This window comes from Homarus americanus, unplaced genomic scaffold, assembly GCF_018991925.1.
Source record: "Homarus americanus isolate GMGI-L3 unplaced genomic scaffold, GMGI_Hamer_2.0 scaffold48745, whole genome shotgun sequence".
Classification (NCBI taxonomy): domain Eukaryota; kingdom Metazoa; phylum Arthropoda; class Malacostraca; order Decapoda; family Nephropidae; genus Homarus; species Homarus americanus.
Genome location: NW_024745460.1, coordinates 37,337 through 56,093, shown reverse-complemented (window position 1 = coordinate 56,093; position 18,757 = coordinate 37,337). Strand labels below are relative to the sequence as shown.

General features: G+C 38.1%; 1 protein-coding gene across 1 annotated transcript in view; it reads right to left on the bottom strand.

The window, feature by feature from the left end:
- Positions 1 to 18,757, bottom strand: part of LOC121878701 (cyclic AMP response element-binding protein A-like) — a gene marked incomplete at its 5' end in the record, with an annotated part of 51,467 nt that continues 32,710 nt past the window's right edge. Inside the window, 6 exon segments of the mRNA XM_042385053.1 lie at positions 1 to 4,496; positions 5,555 to 5,784; positions 6,310 to 6,453; positions 6,893 to 7,083; positions 8,307 to 8,469; positions 10,847 to 11,199. Coding sequence (XP_042240987.1) covers positions 5,560 to 5,784; positions 6,310 to 6,453; positions 6,893 to 7,083; positions 8,307 to 8,469; positions 10,847 to 11,199 — 1,076 coding nt within the window.

The following is an 18,757-nucleotide window of genomic DNA, read 5'->3' as shown; positions in this document are numbered from 1 at the left end:
AAATTTGATGTGTGTATATTGTCACACAAGTGAGATGGTGGGACAGAAATGGGTAGAGCAACAAGTTTCTAATGTCAAACACTGCTATTATTAAAATACAGAAAATAGGCTTGATTCACAATGTAACTTTTAGCAACTTCTGCTTTTGTGCTTCTTTTATAATCCTTTTGTGCAAAAATATTTTATATTTTATAATAGAAGCATCTATAAAATTGTTAAGTGTCAGAGAATCAAGATGTGAGTAAATAATTGCATTGTATGAACACCGAGACTGTTCTTGTAACCAACAGCTGCACTCCCAACCATACATAATCCTCACAACACCTTGACATTGCACTTTGGCCAAAAATAATACAAACATATAATTCTATTATTGTACTTGCACCGTAGTGACACAAGATACTTTCTGCTTTAAGACACAAAAATGCTTTAGACTTATACAATTGAATGTAATATGTGAAAAATACTCAGAAATGTTCCTTGACACAATATAAATTTATGACATTCAGTAGTAAATCATACAACTCTAAAGCACTAAAATTCAAGCAGAACAGCAGCTTTAAAACAGTCACACTGAAAACACCTTTCTAAATAACAATAAAAGCAATAAAAGTGTTTCCCAAATGTGATGGACATGGTTGGTCCACTTGTCTATACATCATTAACCTTAAAATAATCATAGCCTTATTCTCAATTCTTAAAATATCAGAATAAATGCTTCAATCTTATAAATATTATCTTTGTACATTTATACATGACTAACAAGGCAGCATTAGAATGAAGGCATTCTATACCCTATCCTGACCTATCTAACATCATACAGTATGAAGCAAATGAAAGTGAAAAGATTTTCTACATTTCAAAATGTAGAGGATAATTTGAAGTGGCAATCCAAATCATTGAAAACAATAAAACTAATTGTGATTAAAATACATATCTTAAGATATCATCTTTGCTAGAAGTTTCATACTATCTATCGGAGATCTCTTGAGAAAAAACATTATATTTTCATATTAATGGTATATTTATACCTGACATGATTCTCCATAATTCTCTGCAAATGAACTTTCAGGAAAGTTTCAGAATGTCAAAAGGCAAATTCCTTTGATTACCTGGATTAAAGTCATTTCTATAAAGAAAGAGGGAGCCAGGAGTCAAACATGCTTCAGTCATTTGACTACACCAGATTGGGATTGCCTTTCATATTTTATTTAATTTTCCTGATCACATACAAGCTAGGGCATCCCTACAAGGTGATTTACTACCTATACATATTTTTGTCATATTACCCTTCAAAGATAGTGTCCGCTGTAATTGTATACTGTACTTTATAAACCTCTATTTGTTTCTTGTCCCCTCTTGTTATGCCAACTGAACAAACCATTAACCTTTCAACACAATTTAACTTTTTGTTGCATAAAGAGTTTACATCAATTATTTACCAAGCCCTATTGGTAAGTAGAATTAATAACAAATATGTTCATTGTTGATGCTTGAGTGACTGTTTATTCATTTCCTACTTTTAAGTGAGGTGGATCAAGGGATATGGAAACCTCAAAGTAAGAGGGAATTATGATATGGGAGAGATGTGCAAGAAAACTGTACAGGTACAGGTATCCCCTTATTTATGATAGGGTTACGTTCTTGAAAACCCATTGCTATGTGAAATATCATAGATCGGGATCATTATAACATGGGGTTCAATGGGATACGTTCCCAGCCAGTCCAACACCTGCTTGTATCACCGAAAAAAGAATTCTTACACTAATAATATACATAAAACAATTAAACAACACTCACCACATCATTAAGAATCCTGCTCACTTCAGTCACAAAAAAGTGAATGACCTTATCACAAAATGTAAAAACAATGATAGTGGCCACCACTGCTCACAGGTTGACAACGAGCAACAAAGCAGTACAGTATACAGTCACAAAAAAAAAAAAAAAAATCACATCACAGTCACCAAAACAAAGTACACTGTACAGTGTGAATGTGAGTGATATCCTCTCACTGTAAAAAACAAGAAAAAAGATGATAAGTAACAATACTGATACTGACTGATAATCATTGAATTACACATCTCGGCCATGTGGCATCACCATAGAGGATAGCTTGGTACACCAGGTGGCTGTATGGCGGCACTCATGTTGACAACAACAAGCATGAGTGCCGACATGCAGCCACCTGGTGCACTACAGTAGTATCTTCTATGGTGATGCCACATGGCCGAGATGTGTAATTCAACTAATCATCAGTTTTTTTTTTTACCTTACAGTGAGAGGACATCATTAATGTTCACATTGTACTCTGTTTTGGTGACAAGTGATTTTTGCTATTTTTTGGGGGGGGGGGATTGTAAAGTGCTTTGGCCAGACAATTACCATCACTCATGCAGATTGTTTACATTGTAGATAGGGGGTGGTCTTAATACATCACCATTGTTAAAGCGGAGTATCGTAGATCGGGAGATGCCCGTACAGCTAAAACTTGGAGGTGTGGATGTGGTCAATAATATAAATGTTTGGGGAAGTCACAATGTACTGTACCACCTGGGTGAGTGTGGGATAATGAGTGTGTGTTGAACAAACTGATGACAATTTTGATATCATTATCTGTAAATTAGAAAAAATCTCGCTAATAGTACAGCATTCAACTCTCAGCCTTGACTTGAAGGGATAAACTATATACTGTATCAGAATTATTATGAGATTATCACTCTAGACATAATATGAAGCTTATACAGTACTGTATCTGATAACCATACATGACCTACTTTAGCAAGTCATATTTATATCTGGATAACAGGTGATCCGTACATTCTTAACGGTGCATTGCTATCCCCATAACAGTGTGGTAAACTGGTATACTCAGAAGAATTAAATAAATTATTATTGTATGATGATTTACTATTACATTCACGTAAATCATGGGAATTCTGAACTAATGCTTTGTGTATCTTATTCATAATGCAGTAGTCCCTTAGGATATAATGAATACCTGTATTAAATTGCAATGGCATAATTTACAGTAATACATACTATATAATTATGGTACCCAACACTTCATAATAATTGTCTATAACAAATCCCATTGGTTTAGGCTAATTCCCTGAAATATTTGTCATATCTTTCTCATTATCTTGTGTCTAAATGAGCCAGTGTATGAACACAAATCTAAGCTAATCCATTAAATCCATATTCTTTACTATTCTGCTAATCATATTTTCATGAAACAAAATCTAAAAATATATACTGTACTGTATTTACTAGTTCTGTACCTAAAAATATACCGTAAGTACTGTATGAGGATATGGCTTCGTAAGCTCAGAAGTACTTTACTAAAAGAGCTTCAGTTGATCCTCATAATAACATTAAGGCAAATGGTAGTTTGACTACGTACTCTGATATTCAGCGCTGTTAATCACAGATTACTATACCTTCCATACATTGTACCTTCAGTAGGCAGAAAATTGCCTCAGACTATTCTATCGAAGAATTATTCTTTAGAAAAATAAAGAATTAAATACTGTTATGCAGCAAAAATTTCACAAAAAATGATCATCTCACTCATGTCACATTGGGCTCCTCAGATACGTACTTTGAAAACAAGGCAGGTTATCTTCAGTAAAAAAATGTTTACAGTATTTATATCAGAAAGAAAACATTGTATTGTTAGATATTTGTGCAGAGACAACACATAACAAGCCCAGTTAAACTCTAGCTTATGATGGCAAATAAGAGATAAAATGCATCCTAAATTTTCACAACAATATGGTATTGTACCATATTAATTTTCAGTAGATCTTATGAGATAGACAATTCAGTCTCTACTCTTTATATAAATCCACACCTTGACCCTATAAAATATTGAGATGGATGCATTATTTTATCTGTAATATTCAGGAATGACACATTAATTTATTTCTATTCCTGAAAATCCAGTCCAAAGTTTTTCATTCACACATTATACTGTAATTAATGATGTTGGTGATAGTTTCCACCATCAGAAACCAATAGAGTAATGTACAGTATTAACAGTAAACAATGAGGCATTCAATCATACAATACAGTATTGTCATCACCCTAATATTTCTTAAATCATCTCTGTACAACACTCAAAAAATTCACAGTTAAACTCTAAAACCTCTTCAACAACCTAAACTCCTACACTGTCAAACTTGTCTAGCCTACTATAAAACCATTTTCATAAATTATATACATTTAATCAGGATCTCAAACAGAATTATCCTAAATCATACTACAGTACACAACAGTAAATATGAACTTCATTGTCGTGGAATGCATCGAGACAGCCTGATTCATATCCTTATTCAGGTAATAATAATGCCACTTGGGTCCAAGGGAAAGGCACTTGTCATGAAAGAACCATTGAGATTTTTACCTTAATGAAATCTTTTAGAGAAGCAGATGAATGTGGAAATGAATGATGAACCAACTACAAACCATGTAGTGGAATATCTGGCGATTCTCACCTGAAACAAAATAAATGATGTGAGAACCAACTTGTTAACAAATACAAAATAAGCTATATTTTTTTAATTCTGCTGTTTATTTTAACATAAGTTGTAAACTGTAATATGTGTAGATACTAACGAAGGTGACATAGTTACTACAGTACAATTTTTCATCTAATCTGTGTACTGTATAGTGACTTATGTACTGTTACCACGAGACAAGATCTATTTTATTTATTGGTGAACATAATGATATTTGAGCTAAGTATAATGTAAAATATGAGGAAATATAATAAAGGATCAGTAATATGAACTTTGATAATACAGGTACAGGAGGTACTGGAGTATACTGTAATTATCAAAATTTAGTACTGTATAGCTAACATGACATAAATTAACCTACAGTATTTCTCACAGCTTGCAGAAGTGGCAACACTAAGGTGAGATTGGTTAGCTTGGTCTGATACAGTGATGTGGTTTGTGGCCATCTCAGCACACACACACATACCAGGTCATAGTGATAATAAAAATTTAGAATAAAGAAATAAAACTCGACTTGCTCTTATATGGGATATGTACACCTCTACATACGTGTTAAATATGCCTACCATTTTCATTTCTTTCCCTTAAGCATATCTAGATTGGTCACAACATATTTCTGGTGACAACTTGTCCTTGTCTCATGAGGCACCGATACAAGGTTAACATGTCTCACTACTGATCCCAATACTGTATTAGCTTTACTATTTTATGAAAATGCTTGAATACTGAACAGGTAAGAAGGAGAAGAGCAATACATATCAGACTAGTCTGGGGACAATAAGTGGATGGAGCCAAAATGTGGTAACTATGTTATACAGTACTTAAAAATGACAGTTTTGGAAAAGCTGTACAAATTGAATATTTCAGTCATATCAAAAATTTGTTCTGTAGACACTTGTGTCGCAGTGGGTATGTTGAAAAGAGATAAACATAATGTACAGTATCTTAATCTACGTCTCTGTCAAATTATATAATGTTTTGTGATTTTTGTTAACAGAAGAATAAAATCAAATATCGTACACAGCAATACTAACCACTTTTAGGCAAGAAGAGTTGCTATGGGTGATGATCTAATTCGAAATTTTTCTTCTTGTTCAACCACATTCTGAAGACGTTGCAGTTCCAACATTAGCTGAGAATTGGAATTCTGTAGAACTTCTATGCGTCGTTTACAGTCAATGTTTTCTGTGTTTAGTTTTTCTACTTTGCGCTCTAAAGCATCCATGTAATCCTTCTTTTTACGTCGTGACTCCTGTGCTGAGATCTGGGGAAATAATTAGAATAGCTGTTTAGTTTTAATTACAGAAAACAAAGTTATAAATAGTAAATTAAAATTAATCAGTGTGTCTTTATATAGATGGAGGTGGTGGTAAGCGGTTTGTTGTAGGGTGGTGGCTAGCTGTTATGGGGTGGTGGTGGTAAGCAGTTTGTTGTAGGGTGGTGGCTAGCTGTTATGGGGTGGTGGTGGTGGTAAGCAGTTTGTTGTAGGGTGGTGGCTAGCTGTTGTAGGGTGGTGGCTAGCTGTTATGGGGTGATGGTTGTGGCTAGCTGTTGTGGGGTGTAGGCTAGCTATTATGGGGTGATGGCTAGAATTGCACCCAATCTAAATCCATTTTATACACTTTCTTAAAATGAGCAACATTATCTAATAAGCATTCTCTCTCCCTTTACATTATTAGGTTACATGAAAAAATATACATCACCATAAGTAGATGGACAGCTGACAAGTGATGATGAGCAAATAGTCTAAAATTAATTAACTACAAAGAATAAAAACGTCATGGCTCACTTTATTCTTTATCTTTCTTCTTATTTTCTTTAGGGACTTTTCTTCTGCCTTTGTAAGTGGTAGTCTGCTAGGAATGTTGTAACCCTCAGATAAGAGTGTACGTTTCTCCTCCTCTGTCAAGTTTAGGGCTCCAGTTGCACCTTTCTGTAAAACAAAAATATGAGCTTCAGAATACAGTACAGTACTGTAAGTAATTCTCCTACTTCAAAAGTTTCTTTTGGACATAATATGTTGGAGGAAATGCAAGGGCAAGGTGGAATTTTTATTGAAATTGTGTTATTTTTCAACAGTAAACTACTTCCTTATACAGTACTATACAGTATAAATAAAACTCTTATATGACAATACCCAGAAATTACTGTATCATTAAGTCTATGGATCTTAGCATAAGTATTGCTTCATCATAAAGCACAATTTCAGATTATAACTTATATTGTACAGTACCAGGTAGTATTTAAAATTTATGAAATGTCAATCAGCTTGTACCATACAGTACAGAACTAAAGTTAAAATATCTTTTGCATTTAGTTAAAAAAATCTACTGTATATCTTAAAAAAAAACAAAAAAACTTGAGAATCTTACAGGTTGGGTTGAGATTAGGGGTGTGTTGATAGGGTGACGTGAAGACACCATTATTCTTGATGTGTTTTTCCGTGGGTTGCAGAACTGTGGTGTGAGTGTCTCGTACAATGGGGGAGTGCGGGTTGGAGACTGGCTTCCACATTCACTGTCACTACTTGAGCATGAGGGTGGAGTTGGTGGCATGTAAAAGCCTGGAAAAAGATACAAAATTACACATTATTATGAAAACTTTTAAGTTACCTGGAAGGTCGTAGATCAGCTGGACCCAGTTAAACATGTCAGCTGTTCATCAGAAGCATAATGTTTATAATGCAGTTGAAAGTTAATCATCAAAATATGAAAAATGTCAGGTCATTTACAGGAGTAATTGAGAGAATTGATATTATTCGCATAAGTTAAATCTAAAAAATAATACCAGTACAGTAAATACCCCTATACATACAGTGGACCATGTAGGATGATACATACAGGACAGGAGTACAGTGGTCCCTCGTTTAACGAGCACAATCCGTTCCAGAAGGTTGCTCGTTAACCGAAAAACTCGTTAACCGAAACCATTGTTTCAATGGGTTTTTGGGTAATTGGTTCTAGCTCACCGAAAATTGCCTAAATTCAATAAAAACGGCAGAAAAGTACACTTACTTTGAGGTGTGTATGTAGAAGGCTCCTGGATGATGATGGGAATTAGAATGGGGGTGGAGGAGAAGGGAGAAGAGAAGGCATTGGGGTAGAAGAGAAGTCACCCCATGGCACCATTTCACCCATAAAATTTTAGTTCTCTTGGTGTAATTCAAGAATATTTTCTTTAAATCAACACTGCACTGCATTATATATTGTCAATATGTAAAATAAATTTCAAAATGACCAATAATTTGCTTGGAAACACAGAAAAAAGCGTTTAGTTGAAGAGAGTCTCAAGCAAGATGTTACCTCCAGTGAAAACAGAGAGAGACTAACGCCTGTCTGGTGTGTTAACAGGCTGGATGGCACGCCAGAAACTAGTTTCTTTACCTTCAATTATGTTCAATAATTGTTAAAATGACTAAAAAAGTTAATATTAAACTTTTAAAATTATTGAATAGTATAAACTTCTTGATATTTACTAAAATAGTAAGGAATTTAAGCCCTAAAACTGATTACTGTATTGGCAGACTAATACTACAGCTGGTGGACCGCCAAATGCAAGCGAAAACATGTTGAAGTCGGCTCGTAAAAAACTCGTTAATCGAGGGATTGCTCGTTAACCGAAGTTAAGAATCTTATGGAAGGTAAATCGTTAACCGAAATCTCGTTAACCGAGGCGCTCGTTATCCGAGGGATCACTGTATGTAAATGTTGACATTTTTAATAATAAAACACTATTATACAGTACAGTACATGTGTTCTGGTTTTTATAGAAACTTGAAATTCTCACCAGCATCAGAGGAGCTGGAGCTGCTAATGGAAGAGGTGGACGTGGTTGGAAGCCTCAGTGTAAGGGAATTTAGTCCAAGGCGTGAAGCTGAGGAGTGGACCACTGGTGGACCACTCCGCTGTGTTACAACCACTGCGCTGGGACGCATCAAACCCATGTTTGTCTGCAAGTTAGATACACATATAGATTACCATACTTCATATTCTTCCTACAGATACTGGGATTCTACAGCTATGTCTAACTCCACCAGTTATAAGTATCCTTCTTGGCTTGAAAGTAAAAGGCAGGAGACAACAAGGTCAGAAATTCAAGAAAAAAAAAGAATAAGAAAAACAAGGTGACAGAGAAAAAAACCAAAACATACAGATTCTTCAATTTCCTGAAAGAACATAATTCATGTATGCCTCACAATGCCTGTATCAAATGTCAAGTACAGTACTGAAGTAAAAAATAAAATCATAATGACTACCAATTTGAATCAGAGTGCTGAATGTTCTTGTGTTTAACATGAGCCATCTCTAGCTTTTGAAAATCACTTACGGTACTGTAAGAAATACATGAGTCAACTAATGAAAACCTGTACATTATATTTCATATACATTAAATGCAGTTATTTCCAGAATTCTGACAAATTAGTCATATGATATTAATGGCTATTCATATAACCGCCTGGGAAGATATTGGAAGCATAATGTGTTGTCTAATGGTAGACTCTGCTGCCATATGTGACCAAGTCCCAGGTTGATGATCTGACTTTCTGCCTCATTTACACACAATTGCAGGGTCTCAATTGTTTCTCTTACTATTGACAACACAACATATATACCTGTACTGTAAATTGTTTCTCACTTTTTATTTATTTCTTTTTTTCTTTTTTATTATTATTATTATTTTTAATGATATTTTATTAATATATTTTTAATTTTGTATTTTTTATTATAAAATTTATTTACTATGGATTATTATTATTATTATTATTATTATTATTATTATTATTATTATTATTATTATTATTACATTTTCTCCCCCGCGATGTGGGTCGGTGACCTGTGCCAAGGAGGCTAATCCACGTATAAAAAACAAACAACAAAACAAAAACAAAACAAACACCGAATAGCAGAAATAATCTGTGAAAAATCAAGTTTGCAAATTATCTGGCTAGGATAATAGGTTATATAAATATACAGCATAACCTTTAAAATTACACCATCAAACCACTGAATATGTCCTTTTCCTTATTATCATGCAACCCAGCTCACACACCTGTACAGTACAGGTGTGTGAGCTCACAAGTGTTCCATGTTGGATGAGTTTTCATGTTTACCTATTTTGATGATCTACAGTTCTACACTTCTGAATATACAGTATACAGGGTAATAATAATAATAAAAAATAAATAAAAAATAAATAATAATAATAATAATAACAATAACACTAGTAATAATAATAATTAATGGTTTATTGAAAGAATATGGCAACCAAAAGGCTGAACATATTAAGCAAACAGAGATGATAAAAGTTATACTGTATACCTTACTGTACAGTGTTGGTGAAATTGAGGAGTGGATCACACTTGATAACTAAATATCTGTAAGCAGAATGTAGTAGTAGATATATATAGTATAAGAGTGGTGAAGAATATTCCTTGGTAATTATTTATAATTTAACATTTATAAACTTACTGTACTATAGTATTTCCACGCTAACCTGGCCCATACGCCCTCTCCTATACTAATAGCTGATTGGTTCATAGAAATTCAAACTAAATGTTGTCACAATTATTGGTATGGAGACTTGTTATTATCTAAAATAATGATAAATATCTGGACTCACAAGCAAACGGTCCGACTAATTACCCAAATGTAGCCAAATGTAGCCATAATGGTCGATAAATCGGACTGCCAAATCACTTTTTCGATTATTATTTGGTGTCATAAGTTTCAAAATTGGTAAACTTAATTTAATCTGAGTTGTGTTAGGTTAGGTTAGGTACATACTTTCGATCTATTAACTCAGATTAAATTAAGTTTACCAATTTTTATGACTTCGTGACACCAAATACTAGTAGTGATCTTCATCAAACTTCATTCAAATAATTAGTCGGACCCCAAACAAATTATTTCAAGGCATTAGCACTTCAGAGAGGATGTTGGAATTTTTTTAAATATTTATCATAAAAGGTCGATATAAATATGTGCTTATACACAAGCAATCTGGGTGGGGGGAGAGGCTCAGGGGAACCAATCAGCAATTTGTAGCTTATAGACGAGGGGCGGGGCTTATGAGCCAGGTTAGTGTGGAAAAGATATAGTCTTTGGGGCAGGAAAACTTCTCAATCGTCACTTCATTTATTCTTTTTTGCGCCAATAATTTTGAACGGTAAATGTAAAGCTCAAAGCAGTTACAGGTACTGTCTTTCAAAGTCTTTAAGATGGAAATGGAGATTATGGAGTGCTAGCTAGTCATGAATTCTATTCAATGTTGCATGGAAAAAAGTCGATTTTGTAAGTTACACAATTCTTACTTAATTTGAAGCTTACCTTGATGGAGGACACATTGACGACAGTGTTAGAAGGGGACCCACTCGAGGCTGAAGCATCATTGCCACTGCCCTCTGGTGAAGGTGGCTGTGACAGTAGTGGTGATAGAGGGGATGGCGCTACAGTTTTGCGGAAGGAGTTGATAGATGTGGACAAATTAGCCTGTGTTGATGTGACGACACAGCTGGTAGGTGAGGGAGTTTTATCACTGCCATCTTTGACAATGTTTGAAATGGCAGATCTAATGGTAGAGGCAGGAGTGGTAGTGGTGGTGGTGGTAGAGGTGTTGGGGGTGGAGACAATGCCCTCTGCCTCTGAGATTGGGATTGCAGGGAAGCATTCACTTTCCAAATCTGGAAGAGGAGTACAGTATTAATATAAAACATGGATATGTATGTTACAAAGAAGATTAGACTGACACAGGTTTATGTACACCCCTCCACAATTTATTACTTTAATATGGGCCACAGCTCTTATATGTAAATTAGTTGGAAGACCCTAATTATATCATACATGACCTGGACATTCATAAGAAGCTGTAATTTGTCTTTCTCTAATTATTGAACAAACACAAATTTCGTAAAGATGGACTGGGGAGAGTTTCATATTTAATGGCTATTCAATTTTGTCGCGAGTAAAACACAGATGTCTCTGGTTTCCTGCTGACAATTGGTACGTCAGATTTTTTTTTTAAATCTGGCCAATATCGTGGGCATTTTGAGGCCATATTGAAGCCATGTGCAATTGATATTAGGAGATATTCTGAGGTCAATAGTAATTATTTTTTTACTCTACAAAAGTGCCTGCATTAAAGAAAAAAATATTAGAATATGGCGTAGTGTTCTGTATGGCATGTTTAAGTACTACCGAAATTAAAACACTAACTTTACACCAACTAAAAAACAAAAACATTACCACATTAGGGTGTGTCATACGGAGGCGAATTTTTTTTTTTTTTTAGTTTGAAAAATCGGCCCATGGTATTAATGATGTAGTTCTATGTGCAGAATCATGTGATATCTTCAGATTTGAAAAGTTTTCATTTTTTGCTAGGTAAATTTTAACTTGAAATCTTATGAAAATTCAGTATTCCCACCCTTTTACCAACACCACTAAATAGCTTATTTAAAGTAAAGTAAATGTATCAGGTTAATTTATTAGGATGAAAATGATCCAGAATAGTGAAACGAATGATTCTGGATACACATTTATTAAATTTAATATGCCTTTAGAAAACAAAATCATCAAATACAAAAAACCGGTTTTACTACATTACTTAATTCGTGTTGTTGCACACCATAGAGAACATGTCTTTCTTGCTTCTGTTTTTACTCATCACCTCCCTGCTGACCACCTGAGCTCGGATGTAGCCTTCCCTCCTCTCCTGGCTGTACACGTGACTGCTGGCCTCGCTCACTTGCTGTACACAACGCTCTATACTCTGGGTGTGCGAGGGCCAGGCAGGGACATGCATGGGGTTGTCCAGGAAAACTCTGACTTGAACATTGGTGAGGCTGCAGGTAAGAGGGGGCTCATCACAGCTCTGGATGTTATCCAGATATAAGTGGAGATCAGTGAGGGTCTTGGCACCTAGATTGGATTTCAGGAGTCTTCCTGACCCCTGAAGGAACGCTGCGCCAGGAACTTCATATAAGTCTCACAGCATCCAAGCATCTTTTTGATCACACTCTTTCTCCCCATCCTACTGCAGAGCATTGTCTGCAGAACTGCTCGGGATGAAGATGCCGGTAAAGATCTCCCCACAGTCTGCTCCACAATCTGAACAACCTCCTTGGCTGACACCTCAGGAGCCTGCCGGAAGAGAACATGCCTCGGACCTTTGGAGAACGATGACTTGGACTAAAAGTTGAACCAATGGCAAGTAGACACTCACGATGAATTGGACACAAGTCTCAGGTTGTGAAGCTGGTCTCTTCAGTTTATGATGAGCTGCACCCAAATTCTGCAGAACCTGAGAGCCGTTGTGAGCCACCTAGAATGTGAGACTGGACCTATCTGCAGGTAAGCAAGTCGATCAGGCATGACCCCAGTTTTGATGGCACTGCAAATCATGTAATCATAGTACTGGTCAGTACTCAGGTCGTCAATGACAGTATGTGCAAGCTCAACGAGTGTAGGGCCAACTGTGACTTTTTCAAAGCTCGGATTTATTTCTAACTCAGTGGCAGAGTCCAGCATCTTGCCAAGAGGACCAGACCATCTGTTGTTTGAAAGAGTCTTGCCATCCAGCTCCTGGATCAGATGTCTGAGTGGCAACTCGTTGGTGTGGAGGTCACAAACAATCCAGACCAGCTTCCTCCCAATCTTCCGCTCTATCCACTGTATGACCCCCTCTTGCCACCCTGTGTTCGTGTTGGTGCTGTCCCCTCCAATGGCCTGCAGGGTCTGGTCTACGTTCCTCTCTGAGCCAGTTCACAATGTTATCTGCCACTATCTCAGCTGGTTTCCTGATGTCATCTTTTTCTCTGGAGTGAAATGCCACAACAGCCCTCCCGTTCACTGCAGCAGGAGAAAAGCCTCCTCCTTCACCATGGCAGGGAACAACTAGTCAGAATCTCCAACTTTCATGAACACTTTAGTGTCATCCCTTCTCCCATCAAAGAACAAACAATTGATTCCATTTTCTCTTATCCCCTTATCAAACTCCTCTTCCAGGTTACTGACAAGTTTCTCCTGAGCTCTCCTTACTTTGTTATGATCTATCACCAGGTGAACATCATCAGGTGTTATCAAACCACCGTCAGTCCAGGCAGCTGTTGCTATCTCTGCAGTTTATCTGAGACCAGTGTGGTGTCGCATGCTGGCCAGAGCTATGCTCGGGATATCTTTCCTATTTCGAATCTTATGCCTGGAAGGTTTGGGATCATTATTTTCTGGGTTAGGGACAAAGTCACCATTCTCCTGGTCAGCACTCGGATCAGCCATGGGGAAGTCATTAAACTCTGAATCAGCTTGACTCCAATCATCGGCCTTTTTTGCCTCACCCTGGGCCTTCTCAAGTCTCTTTTCCTCGGCAACTCTTCTCTTCTGTCTCTCTGTGGCAGCCTCCTGTCTCTTGGACTCCGGAATATCTTGGCTAGAAATCATGAGAGCCCCTATACTGCCAGTCTTCTCTCTCTGTGCTTTGACAAATGCCAGTTCGATCACAGGAATCTTCAGTTCACGCTTGCAAATACAGGAGATCTGGGCCTCGGATTTACAGTCACGATCGCATCCAAACTCAGGACAGAGACCAATTGGGCACTTGCAAGTAATTATGTCAAATAACTGGTCCAGTTGCTTGGCAAAGCTGTCCTAAACTGCAAGTTTTCCTCTCCCAAGAGAGATATCTCTTGCCTTTTCCCAACTGGCTAGCAGTCTCTCACTAATCTTCTTCTGACTTGTTATGACTGGAGGCTTGAACTGAGCGTTAGCCAGAGTGTACTGTGCCAAGACAGTTTTGGTCATATCACTGGCAATGCCTTTGTGTAAGTTCTTTGGTTCTTTTCACTGATTTGCCTGATTAAAACACCGTATCTCAAAGCATCTCTCAATGTAGGCAACTCCGACTTCAGGAGCTCTCTCCCAGACCCAAGATAGTGACTGAGATGGCTGGATTTTTGGTTCCTCGTCCTGACACAAGCAGCCATCGCAAATATTATCAACTTATAAATGCATCAGAATCTGAAACAGAAAAAATATTGTTAGTTGGGTTGTTAAAGAATGAAGTCAGAAAGCAATGTTCACTATTTAATTGTAATGCACTAATGCAGCTGTACGTTAGATTTTCGATAAATTTCACGCTAAAACTTACTTAGCAAAAGGTTGCAAAATATTGAAACTGAAATTATTTTCTGTTTATATACACTAAAATCTACCAAAAAAGTGATGGGCCATTAGTTTTAGCTGATCTTCCCTCCTATGACACACCCTATTACCACATTGCTACACAGTCACACCGAGGCTGATTAAAAGTGTACAGTGCCGAGCTATATCTGACGCCGACCAATTGTGATTCGTAGAGGTGGGGATACTGAGGACGCTAGGGTACGAACAGAAAAAAAATCGATTAATTTACGTAGCAATTCTTCGATTTTGTTAAGTAATACTTATATAAATAAGGTAACAGAAAATTGTCTACCAACAATATTCAAGAAACAGAAACTGCTAAGATCCGTAAAATGTAACACCTGCAGATAATGAGTGTGGGAGGGGGAGGTCAGGTGGATTGTGGTAGGGGGAGGTCAGGTGGATTGTGGTAGGGGGAGGTCAGGTGGATTGTGGTAGGTGGTGGAAATCTTACCTCCAATAATTAATTAATCGGTGGTCAGTCTGGGCGAGGACTTGACACGACAATTTCCAGTCAGTGCTAATACCCTCTACGTACAGTACTTGGTGTTGGCGAGCTCATGGGACCAAGTGCTACTCCACTAAAACTTTACGAACGAAAGTAAAAAGTGTCATCCTAGACGCAAGCGGTTTGTTAATTCGAGACAGTAGTGATATTGGCCGTCTGCGTCTGACCATCATAATAATCAATAACATCTCATCAACCCTACGTGGCCCTGGTATCGAACCTGGGCATCATGAGTTGTGAAAGTTTAACAATTCTAAATTATGGAACCCTAACGTAGACTCAAATATATCCTATTATATCTTACTTGAACTGGCTAGGGGCAACTGAGGAAGGCAAGCACAAGGACATGCCATATCACGGTAGCAGAACACCAGGGGCATCAACTGTCCTCCCTAAACCTGGTCCTCAACCAACACCTTGCCCACACCTCTTCACATTACACGGGCAGGAGACTGCTGATGGAGACTAATTCCTAGCCATGGGTGGTGGGCGTGGGGGCGGGGCGGGGGTGCAGGTGCAGGGCTGGCGTGGGGATATCGCTGGATGGTAAGCACCACTGGGGGACACGGGACTACTTCATGCCTAAACGCCCTTCACTCCACTTTGCCAGATGAGATTTTACCCTTCAAAGGTTATGCGCCACAAATTGATGGTGGGTCGTGTGATCATGGATGTTATACTTGTCCCGCCGGCCACGATGAAATATGCTAGTCCAATTTTCCGGAGAATTACACATTTTTTGGAGGATATAATTGAGCCATTGACAGATTGGGCGGACAGTTGAAACGTCAGCACGTAACTGTGTGACGAATTTTCTGATTAGATTCGGCGTCAAGACGTCATTCTAGAGGCAAGATGACATATTTCAATATCTGATGCATTTGTTAACAATGGATATGAGGCAGAAACGTAAAAAAAAATATATATATATATATATATATATATATATATATATATATATATATATATATATATATATATATATATATATATATATATATATATATATATATATATAATCAAAACTTCGCCAGCTTTACCAAAACCGGTCACGAGGGTAGGACAAAGGGGCGTAAGAATTATGACCGTCTGTAGAGAAAACAATAATAACAGAAATAATGGACTGATAATTATGTTCTAAATCTGGGAGACACAAAGAACCAGTCCAACACATAAGACGACGACGGGTATAAACACACACACACACACACACACACACAGTTAATACCAATGACCAAAACTACCAACCAACCAACTATTAATGGGAACAATCAACACTTAAAAACCACTGCAGTACAGTCCCACCATTACACCATCCGTAGCAACACGCGCCATCACCACCATTATCCTAACAAACAATGCAGTATAAAGGGGGTACCACTATTATAAAGCAGAGACACCATTATCAAGCGAGAGGAAACAGGCATTAAACCAATCAGCACCATTAGAAATAACCACCAGAATCAACCACAGTCAACCACAATCAACACGTAAAACTGACGACCCTAACATTATACATTACCCCACGCCACCACCAGCCAACATATTGCCATCACAACACTCAACACAAACTTAAATTATAATTGATATATACAGAGGCAATACGTAAAATGTAAACAATAAATTAACAATATAAATAAAAAAATAAAAAAATAAAGGTTAGTTATCGTGTCAAGAATATTATAACTCTTATATATTATGAAATGAAACCACGATAACTTTCTTATTATCTCTCATAACGACCACACCATTACTCTCACCCACGACCACACCATTACTCTCACCCACGACCACACCATTACTCTCACCCACGACTACACCATCACCATACACCATTACTCTCACCCACGACCACACCATCACCATACACCATTACTCTCACCCACGACCACACCATCACCATACACCATTACTCTCACCCACGACCACACGATTACTCTCACCCACGACCACACCATCACCATACACCATTACTCTCACCCACGACCACACCATTACCATGCACAATGATTCATTACCAAATATCAATCACCATCACTGGCTAACACTATCATCATCACCACCACTGGCTAACACTATCATCACCATCACCACCACTGGCTAACATCATCACCATCACCACCACTGGCTAACACTATCATCTCCATCACCACCACTGGCTAACACTATCATCACCATCACCACCACTGGCTAAACATCATCACCATCACCACCCACCATCACACCACTATCATCACCATCACCACCATGGCTAACACTATCATCACCATCACCACCACTGGCTACATCATCACCATCACCACATAACACCATCATCTCCATCACCACCACTGGCAACACTATCATCACCATCACCACCACTGGCTAACACTATCATCACCATCACCACACTGGCTAACATCATCACCATCACCACCACTGGCTAACACTATCATCACCATCACCACCACTGGCATCACCACCACTGGCTAACACTATCATCACCATCACCACCACTGGCTAACACTATCATCACCATCACCACCACTGGCTAACATCATCACCATCACCACCAATGGCTAACACTATCATCTCCATCACCACCACTGGCTAACACTATCATCACCATCACCACCACTGGCTAACACTATCATCACCATCACCACCACCGGCTAACACTATCATCACCATCACCACCACTGGCCATCAACAAAATCACATTCGGCAAAAGGGTTAACCAATATGGCCGCCCTCCCCTGGTGTAGTGGTTGTAACTCCAGTACACAACACACCACCGCATCCCCGTCATAACAACAATGACAACAACAGCCACGGGAACATCGGCAGCATCCCTGCAGCAATAGAGGAAGGGTGAGGGGGGGGGGGGTAGCAAGTGGAGACGTCGCGAGCTGGTAAGGACCTCGGGTACTGTGCCTTGGGTCCCTCCCTCGGCCACGCCCCGGGCACCGCAGATTCTCGGCCACAAATCTTCCATTATAACTTAAGGAGCACTGGTCGGGTCGTGTTGTGATATACACCACACAGATTTGTTACCGTGACTAATGGTTTATGGCTACAGATGCTGTACCGCTTTGAGAAATAAACATAGAACACAAGACAACTCACTAAAACTTATGTCTTGTTAGCTCTAGTAAGATAATATATATACACTGTATACATATATATAGTGCTGAGTTACATTGTAGAATATTTTGAAAATTTAAGGACGGTACCGAATTACTATTAAAAGAAATGTTACTTTTACATTTTGGCACAACGACGTAAATACAACATTACTCGACCATAACCTTGGCGAATACAGAAGTGTCGTCTCTCGCCCGCGTCTCAACCACGGAAGGCTGCCCATAGCTGGTGGTGGTGTCCGTAGCTCTCCATGCTCCTTCTAGGAGGACTGAGAGCCGTCTGAGTCTTCTTGAACCTTTTCGTTGATCTTTAAGTACCCCTAAATCACCCCTCTACCTCGCCCAGGGTGGCAGGTGTGTTTACGGTGGTGGTGGTGGTGGTGACTGGGCCTGGAGGAGGTCCCCGGGATCACCTTCTCACTTGATGTGTTA